Source organism: Helicoverpa zea, chromosome 9, assembly GCF_022581195.2.
Source record: "Helicoverpa zea isolate HzStark_Cry1AcR chromosome 9, ilHelZeax1.1, whole genome shotgun sequence".
Classification (NCBI taxonomy): Eukaryota; Metazoa; Arthropoda; class Insecta; order Lepidoptera; family Noctuidae; genus Helicoverpa; species Helicoverpa zea.
Genome location: NC_061460.1, coordinates 12,160,763 through 12,171,442, shown reverse-complemented (window position 1 = coordinate 12,171,442; position 10,680 = coordinate 12,160,763). Strand labels below are relative to the sequence as shown.

At 34.6% G+C, this 10,680-nt stretch overlaps 1 protein-coding gene across 1 annotated transcript in view; it reads left to right on the top strand.

The window, feature by feature from the left end:
- The first annotated feature begins 7,615 nt into the window (after nt 1-7,615).
- The window catches only part of LOC124633198 (probable chitinase 10), a 93,140-nt gene continuing 90,075 nt past the window's right edge, over nt 7,616-10,680 (top strand). Inside the window, exon 1 of the mRNA XM_047168352.1 lies at nt 7,616-7,880. Coding sequence (XP_047024308.1) covers nt 7,878-7,880 — 3 coding nt within the window. The 5' untranslated portion in view covers nt 7,616-7,877. The remainder of the gene's footprint in view (nt 7,881-10,680) is intronic.

Here is a 10,680-nt window from a genome sequence, read left to right as displayed (position 1 = left end):
TGTGTCACTGAACATTCAACAACATATTTCATAACAAATCAATCAAAAAAACTGCAAAGCTAGCCACAAAGTTACCTGAGTGTGATATGTTCCGGCAGTGCTCAAGTCTGGCCTGACCCCGTTTCGTAAGATTATTGATTCCAATTAGTCATGGTATATTACCATTGTGGCGGATATCATAACCAGTGTATGCGGATAGTTTTGGACTTAGTGTGAAGATAACTTATTGTGTAGAAAGTTATAGAGGGTTAGTTAGTTTTAAAGATGACAATCATGTATAAGGTACAATCATGTATAAATATGTCTGAAGCGAAAGCTACTGAATCGATTTAAATATGACACAGATAGCTTAGAGTCTGAGAAGGGAATACGTTATCTAATCTCATCACAATAACACCCTCTGAGTTCCTACCTGTAGAATTTCTCACAACAGGACGAATCGATTGACACCATATTGGTGGAGCAAGACTTCGAAACTCGGGTCTTAAAACTGACGATGCACGGTGAATTAAAAAAGGGGTTGTATGCGAATTATATAGGACTCTATCAAGCCTTCTATGAAAAACATAATTTAGGTACATAATTATGATGTTTACAGAAAGCATGTGATATAACATTCTGTTTACTAGAACCATTTTCCCATAGCCCTAGGCTCTCGTAACCGTACTTTCAAAGGTTACTCTCATTACCTGCTCAGAGGTAAAACGTGAGGCGAACATAATGCTATGATGAGAAAACAGCACTAATCAGCGTGACTCGAACTTTCCTTGTAACCCCATTACCCTTCCATTTGCAGTAAATAGGTAACAAGAAATGTCAATGTACAGTCGAGAGCATGAATGTTCTATTTGCAATGTAAAGGTGTTGAGAAATGTTAATGTACAATCGGGAGCATCGATGTTGGTCGATAATAGTTCTTTCTGATGTCCTGCCTGTCACTTAAAATCTATGCTTAATTCTATAAACCTGAAGAGTTTTTTTGTTTTTCTGTTTGTTCAGGAACCTATGGTCCCATTTGAAAAAATATTTTAGTGTTAGATAGCGTTTTTATTTAGGAAGGCTAAAGGCTACTTTTTATCAGGGTTTCTGAAGAAGTTCCCACGGGATGAAACTGCGGGCAGAAGTTAGAATGGTCATAAGGAAAAAATACCCAAATCAACGTAAAGCTTAGTGACGACTACCAATAAAAAAAAATTGAAGAGTAGATATAAATCAAATCGATTAATTGTGGTTACAGAGGTTTAATTCTACTCTTGGACCATAACTTATTATGAGGCAGGAAAATTTTTGTCTGATTTAATGGGAAACATGAAGTAAAAAACTATTCATCAAACGAGTATTATAAGGAAAACAATTATGAACTCGATCGTATTTGTGAACTCTTAACCACAAAAGACAGCTGGTTAAGCTTCTAACCATACAATGACTCATGTCGACTTTAAGTTCATGAAGAAAAAAGCGCAAAAATAAAATAAAAAATAATGTGAAAAAGCATGTTTTTTATAAGTTGTTTCGCTAATAATTAACACCTGCGCCACAAGGGAACTACATCACGGTAAAGATGTATTTAAACTGTGACTACATCCCACAGCCAGATCAAAACTGCCTATGTTCTAAATGTGCTTTCTAGGCTATCTGTGTAGCATATTTCATTTAAATAGTATTAACGTGAAAGTGCAACGACTGACAGACATAACTTTCTTAGTTACATTACTAGTAAGGATTTAAATTACAGAGAAAAAGCAAACACCCGGGTAACTGGGTTGATAGATAGGCAGTCGCTCCTTGTAAAACACTGGTACTCAGCTTATTCCGATCAGAGTGGAAGCCGAACCCAACATAGTTGGGAAAAAGGCTCGGGAAATGATGAGAACAAATGAAAATAATCAAATTTGTGTAAAGGAAAAGTTAAAATTCAGTAAAATGAACGAAGATGGAATTCAGAATAATTGTCGAAATCGCGTGTTCAATTGAGATCATCACAATTATTGGCGTCACAGTATGAGCTAATAACTTCTAACCAACATTTTATACACGATAACACTCCAGTTAGAAATTGAATGAATTCCCGAAGATTCATTAAAAATAAATAGATCATCAATATAACTTTTCCAAGTTTGTATGTATTTGCTTGGTATATATATTAGACATTTATTTATTTAATTTATTAAATACATCAATGACTGATTAAAGGTGAAAGAAAATATTTTGAGGAAACTTGGACTATAAAGTCTGAAATCACCAACCCGCATTAAGCAAGCGTGGTGACTAACGCTCAATCCTTCTCCGTGTGAGAGGAGGCCTGTGCCCAGCAGTGGGACGATAAAAAGGCTGATGATGATGAAGGCCCTTGTCAAGTACAAAAGCAATATTTCAGGAGACTATTAATGATGTTGATGCCCACTAAGTTAGAATACTATGTAGGATTTTCGATACTCATACTAAATTCGTGTTTATGACTACTAAAATGTACGAGGAAGTACTTTTGCCAATTTGCGCCAATAGCTTCCGTTCTTTGACCTACATTAAAAACCTCGAACGAGTGAATTTTATTTCATTTCTGCTTTACTTTACCTGTGGTCTTCTTAGTAGTAAGTTAGTAGACTTTCACAAAGCAGCCCGGAGCCTGGAAGCTGGTGATTGATACACCCGTGCATCGGAGAGCACGTAAATGTCGGTCCTGCGCCTGATCTCTCTCCGGTCGTGTCGGATTACCGTCCCATCGGGCTATGAGAGTTAAGGAATAGTGAGTGCACCTGTGTCTGCGCAAATGCTCGTGCACTATAATATGTCCTGCGTAGTTGGCTAATCTCCTTACATGAGAACAGCCGCCGTAGCCGATAATCGGCTAGGAGGACATCATCAGTAAGTTATATCATAATCGGTGCTTAAAATTACAAAGCTGAAGAATTTGCTGTTTTCTTGTTCGCGCTAATCTAAGGAATTACTGGTCCAATATGACAATTTATCGCAGTGTTAGATACCCCTTTTATTGACGAAAGCTTTGGACTAACGTTTATTGATGTTCGCGAACGAATCTCACGGGAAGCGAGTGAAACTGACGGAAGCTAGTTATTGATACCTTCATATAACTTCTTACGACATACACCAAACCCCGTAGGCTATTCTTCGTCAAAAATACATACATTTAACAAAGTAATTACTAGTCTTTATGAACTATGTCCGGTAGCTGGTTTTGGTGCGTCTACGCATTGTCGGAAGGACTTTCACTAAGTCGATGACTGATTGTTTAACGTTGCAAAACGCATAACACATTTTGGTCGATAGCCAATGTATTGTATGTCTTAGGCTGCCCCGCGGTTTTACCTGAATCTTGAAGGAATCGCTTGATATTAACTGAAAGAAACAAATAAAGTAGCTTAATAGCTTGTGGCGCAAATGTTTTCAGCTTCCATTGCTCTCTTTCTGTCGTCATAATAGCATGCATTCTCTTCTTATGCATGTATTATTTCAGGAAGTCAATACCTATAAATCTTTTCATTTTTGTCGAAATGTTTGAAGCACTCAGGTAAAAAGGCAATTTTTCTAGTACCTAGTTTTAGTGTAGTTTGGTTTTCGTCTCGAAACGTATGCAACAAACATACACACGTTTGTTCGGAATTTAGAATTTCCTATAGTTTTGCATTGAAAGTATCGTTTAATTCAAGGGTATTTCGAATTCTATTAGATTCAAGGTGTTGCTGGCAATCTGACAAGATCTAGTGTTGATAAGTGTTTTGGCAATCGGTCACTACTTTCTTCGTCGCGGGATGAGTGCACAAGTGGTGCAATTTATAATACTACATAGATTCCTGTTGCAGTTGTGCCTACGTTATGTTGGAACAATTAAGAGATTTTTGGATAAAATCAGCCTCTCACCGTCTCTAAACTTTATATCAATTGCCTCTGTTTTAGCGTAAAAGAGTAACAAACAAACCCACTTTGGTATATGATGATGATGATGATGTCCGGGCGGCTGTTTTCCTACAAGGAAATCAGCATTTTCAAGCATTTGCGCAGACACAGATGCACTCGCTATTCTTTCACTCTCATTACGGGACGGTAATTAGACACGAACGAAAAATATCATGCGCAAGCAAAACGATTTCGGCCCGACCCAAGAATCGATCCCAAGACCCCGTGCATAGCAGCCGAGCTTACGATCGCTAGACCAATGAGCCAGTTTGGCCTGTATAACATTCGTAAGCATGATCTAATTAATTTATTGTTTTACACTAATATTAATTTACTCTACAATAGACTTGAACTGAAAGCGTGTTAATTACTGTGAATGTAATGCTAATGTGGTAGATTGTGCAATTAAATGTACAGTTTTGCACGTAATTTTAGTTAATGTCAATAGTTAATTAGTCGTTTGTTGTGTTTTAAACAATAATTTAGGCGTAGTAATGCACACTAGCTTTTCGGCGCGGTTTCTCTTGTGTCCCGAGGAAATTATACTTTCCATACGATAGCGATTGTTTAAAGTCCTTTCTCAAGCTCTGCTGGACTATCTGTGCACATTTCATTCAAATTGATTGATTGATTTTTACATGTAAGGGTAACAAGAAGAAGTTACTTTTAAATACATACCCTGTATAATGGGTGTGTCGTACCTAATCGCATTAAATCCTATCACATATACTTTATGATATTCTATGGTGAATTGTAAAAAAAATAACCTAATCCATTCAGTGGTTTAACCACAGGATTCATTTTTCGTTTTTATAATTTACAACATCATGTGTAAAGCAGAGATAAAGTTAGGAGTATCGAATGTTTTGATCAGATGACAGCTGTCAGTTTTCAAGGGGGAAGTTCAGTTGTTTGTAAATACTGACTCTCATATGGTGTTCTAATTGTCGCACATTTTTATTCTATTTACTTTGTTAGATTTTTTTTATTTTAACGTATTTTTTTTCTTTGCGCTAATCGACATTTATTAACCCTAGAAGCCTAATCTACGCCTGCGAGACGTACACGCATTCGAATATCGTTTGTTTTTTTCTAACGGTTGAAGCTAGCGCGTGGTGCTCTTCTGTTACCTCCGTGGCCGACGGGAGCTAGAGGATGGTGCCCGTATCGTTGAGGTAAGTCCCGCCATTTTTGATTTATCGAAGTGTTGCACGCCTGCGAGACGTATGTTTAGGCTTTGTGTAACTTTTAACTGAGATTGAGTGACTTTACTATTGCTTATTTTTCGTATATTTTATATATTTTTTCGGCATTGTTTCAGGTATAAATATGTCACGGTCTAATGTATTAGACAAAGACGATATGTTTGCAATTTTGAACGAGGAAGACAATCCTTCTCAGGAAGATTCAGATTCCGAAGTTGAGGATAACCAGATTATCGACAACGTTCAAAGCGAGGACGAAAATAATGAAATGTCTGAGTACGTTTCGTCTTTACAAGAATCTGGAGCCTCTGAAGAAACCGACCCTACCCTTGTTGCAGAAGCTGGTCCATCATCTGTTGCAGACCCTGTTTTACCACCTACCAACTCGGAGCGGATTTATCGTGTTCGTAATCGTACTCAGAATGGACATATTTGGTCAACTGTTAAAGCTCAAATCTGATTAGTTGTAATGTTTGCTCTAAGAATAGATATTAGCGTAAAAAAATATTTGGTATTCAAAAAAATATATATGTTTTAGCTGATTTTGAAGAAGTTATTTTTTTTTGTTCCAATTTATGCATATTGTTTTTTTGTTGTAATAAATAACTGTAATTATAGTTATAATTAATAACAGTGTTGTTTTATTTTTAGTTTATATTCTAAATTAAAATTTCTGCTCAATAATAAAAATAATAATTAAATAATGTACCTAAAATCGGGGCTTTTATATGTGTACGTTTCTGAGACGTATGTTAAGGCTTTGTGTACGTTCGAAATAGATTAGGCTTCTAGGGTTAACCAGTATATTAACGTATCTAATTCAATGTGATTAGGTTAGGAGTTAGGGTTAGGAGGTACGACACACCCGATAAATATTTTTTTTTTGGGTATCACATGAATTATTTTGAACATATTAAGAAGAATGAAGAATATTACTTACGACAGTAATTTTCTTTGGTTTCACCTGCATTGTTGAATGGATTACAAATAGAGTTGCATTTCTCAATACTTACTTATTGCGACTCAAACCGCAATATAAGATTTCTACAGAAAATCGATACAGTTAAAGATTATACCAATAAAGTAGTAATCGTATTGCTGTAACAGTTAAGTTATTGCTTGTAAGTAGTAATTCTAACTTAAGCGTAATCTGCGTGCTCAGTATTTTATAGTAATTTATGTTTTAAATAAAGTAAGTATATGAGATTAAGTTAAAAGTGTATATGGAATCTAATTTACGTCTATCTTGCTATATTTTTGTTTATATGGGTAATTAGGGTATTTGTTTAATTTCAGATTTTTACCTACATAGAAGAGAGAGGTGCATATTATAAGACAAGTAGGTAGAGTAATTAAAGCAAAAATCTCACATTATTTTTAATCTTAATGATTCTTGAAAGTTTTTAGGGTTCCGTACCCAAAGGGTAAAACGGGACCCTATTGTTTTCGCTCCTCTGTCAGTCCGTCCGTCCGTCTGTCACCAGACTGTATCTCATAAACCGTGATAGCTAGAGAGTTAAAATTTTCACAGATGATGTATTTCTGTTGTCGCTATAACAACAAATACTGAAAACTAAAATAAAATAAATATTTTGGGGGGCTCCGATACATTAAACGTGATTGTTTTGCTCATTTTCTCAATAATGGTACGGAACACTACGTGCGCGATTCCGACTGGCACTTGGCTGGTTTTTTTTCAGTTATATTCTGATTCATTTGTTTATATTTTTTTTTCATTCATATTACCTATAAGTATTGAACAATAGCGTACAGGTGTGTTTAGCCAACTAATCAAATACTACAATCCCTCGAGATATTTTCCGAAAATGTTTACGTCCATTTAAATTACAATTGTTAATAAGTAAATTAACAGAACTAATAGAGTGTCGCGGTCGTGTCTTGAATGTGATATTTTTTGTCTCTTTCACACGCACTGCGCGTGCGCAAGGGGTGAAAGGAACCGAAACTGATTTTTACTTTGACAAAAGCGCATGGAATTCGGATCGTAAGTGATTTTGATACTTGGATTTTTTTTAATATTTATTCAACGTAGCTCGCTTATTAATTCATTTTCACATACTTTAAGATATTATATTTTATTTATAGCATTAATTTAATTGCCATGATGGTATGTACTCATTTTTGTTTATTTATTTTTTATCTAGAATGTGTGGTATGAAGTGTATCTTGTTATTTCTCTTTGTAAAATGAGCTGTTGTTAATTTTAATCTTGACAAAATATTTCTTCAGGAATCGATATTTCTGTATAAATACACCACATAAATAAGGTGTCTAAGAACGTAAATAACAATACTATAACACATTCCCATTAATAAAAAACAACATTAAAATAAAATATGCATTCAAAAAGCACTCTCGTTTTTATAGCAATCAAAATTCAAGACAAAGCTTCAAGACAGTTAGGTCCGCATATCGACTCGTGCGCACCTCTGAATACGCAAGAACCACGAAACGCAAGACTTTCCGTCGTCCCTCAGTCCACGACTGTCTTTCAAAGCGGACAGACGACCGGACAGAAATGTCTTTGTACCAAACGATTTTTATATAAATTTGTCTAAACGAATCTAGTTTATATAGCAAGAGTGAACGAACAAATTTTTTTTTGTGTTTTTTTTTTTTTAATTTTCACGTGTTTTTGTGACCGACTGTACTGAGTGCGGTGTTGTGCGGATATTTTTGGTTTTTGATACTTGATATTTTTTTTTCTTTCTGTGATTTTTGTTGGAACCCGGAAAAATGGTGAGTCAAAAAATATTTTGTGAATAGAAATTATGATTTGTATAATAATCATAATGATTTTATGAAAATAGAAAGTTTGTTAGAAAGTTAGATATAATGAGACTGTTCGTAATATTGCAATAATAATAATATATAGAAACGTATCAATTTAATTCTTGGAATTTATAGCTTATCTTTGAATTTGCATATATTACAATAATTAATCTAAAATATAATATTATTCTAATATAGCATTCATAATACTTTTCCTTGTCCAAAAAACACCAACTGACATTTTATGCTTAAATCTTTATATCGTCTTCTACGCCGATTTAATTTTAAATCACCTTAAACTTTACAGAAATAAATTACAAGGTCCAAGAACTCTTGAACCTGTTTTAACAAAAACCGTTTTTGCATAAAAACACGAAATGTCACAAAGCGGGTCTTATGAATTGAGAAATCTTTTCAAATACATGTATTTTTTCTTGTTTCTTCGCCAAATTATCAATATTAGGCTACACTTAAAAATACATATAAAATTAGAACAAAGAAAACAAATTCTAAAAACCAATTTTAAGTTTCGAATGTTACATTCCAAATCTAAATTCAGAACAAACAACATTCCGTTACCAAATTCAAATTTAGCGCCTTATTCTGCTCTAAATTCGAATTTGAAATCCTTTGCGGTACGTATTCGAAATCAGTAAGCGGCTGTACCGCTGACAATGAACAAAAAGTCTCGGTTTCTCTGAGTGAAAGTGAACAGTGGACTGGTAGAAATCGGCGCATTCACGAGGCGGCGGCTGTGTGCAGCGCTGATTCAGTTTTTTCGTACGTGCTATTATGATACTCGTGTTAGAAAGAAAGCATATGTTTGACGAGGAAAAACAATGAGAAAGTTTGGTAAACAACCTTTTTGGAGCGCTATTTTGCTACCGAATCTAGGTTGTCAGCGCCAAAATACGATTCATGATTCAAATTTTAAATTTGATTTTAGAATCCTTTGTAAACAAAAGTAACAGCCAAAGAAAAATAAATGAATCATTTAAAAAAAATGTTTACTAAAAAACTGTTTTTTTAACAAATTTTTAATCAAATTCAAATTGTACCCGACCTACAAAGTTGCACCAACCAGAAACTGCAGCTTGAGACATTTCTACTTTATTTACTGCTACATTGCCCTCACACATTGGCATATGTTTTCCATACATTGCTTCTCCAACGCTAATTCCCAACAATCTATAGCCCACAATAGCAGCAATGGATGTTATTTCTAAGATGTGGGGCGATGTATCGATAGGAACATAAATCTTATAGAACTGCGCACGAGTTGTAGTAATGCAGGGAATTGGGTTATTACGGTACTTGGCTGTGGGACGTAGGAATATATTGTATAATATCAAGTACTAGTACCTATATCTAGTTAGTTGATAACGCAAAAGAAAACAAAATTTTCTTTGTGAGGAAATCAAGAGAAAAGAATAAGAATTATCTGTCTTGCACTCGATACAAATGCAAAATATGATCTATTAACATGAAAAAATATAGATTTAAAAACTATTGAAATATACTAAATAGGTAATTACTAGTTGAAAGGTAATACAGTCCGATTTATGACTTGATTCATCCATTCATATCATTACTAATATTACCAGCCTCATCATTTAACACTGTACGCAACAAAATAAATGGCAATAAACAATTTATGAAAACTTCAACACATTTGAATATAATTACCCTAAATTATAATTGCTTGTAATTAATTTCCTGCAATTGATGAAGAATTTGCATTCATCTAAATAATGATTGCACGCACCACCATTGAAACTGCGGATGGTAATCATTATTTTCGATAATATGATATAGATACCTTATCTTTGAAGTCTTAGTACGAAGACCGGTGAAATTAAAATATAGACAATGTCTACTTAAATAAGCACAGCTGTCTAGAATTGTTACTATTAACTTTAAGAGAGTCCGTCATTGAACATCCTTGACAGCCGTTACGGGTTGTCAGAAGCCAGTAACTCTGACCAGTCTAACCAAGAGGTATTGGGTTGCCCGGGTAACTGGGTTGAGGAGGTCAGATAGGCAGTCGCTCCTTGTAAAGCACTGGTACTCAGCTGAATGCGGTAAGACTGGAAGCCGACCCTAACATACTTGGAAAAAGGCTCGGAGGATGATAATGATGAACTTTAAGATAGTCACATAGCTAAGAACGAATGGATGATCGAGTTGAACCCAAAGAGGCTTTGATTTTCGCAATGTAATGGCCGTTTTGCAGATATGACAGAATAAACAAGTTATACTTGAAGAACATAACCCTACCATACTCATAACCCCTTGTCGAAAAGGAACTTGGATGTCTTTAATTAGTTTAATCACTCCTACAAAAAGGTTTTTGTATTTTAAAAAGGTGTCAAATATACCTAGAAGCTTCTTCTTTTATCCTTGATCATATTTTTATCATCAGCTTGAGGCATTACGTAGAAGCCTAAAAACATAAATAAAACATAGTCGCACTCCACTTCGAGTCAATAAACGTCATACTTACTATTTTCACTTTATGGATGAGTAGAATTTCAAGTAGGTGCTGTCAAAGGTTTATTGACATTACGATATGTCTACCATTAAAACTAGACTTCTAACATTATAAAAAAACCGTACCGAGTACCTAATGTAACCTAAAAAAAAATGTGATAAGGGCAGGAGGATGATGATGATATCAGTACCTTATGAATAAGTTACTATAAAATCGGTAAGATAGAAGATTATTAAAAGTTAGTTTATTAAAAGATTTTTAAAAGTTAGTGTAATG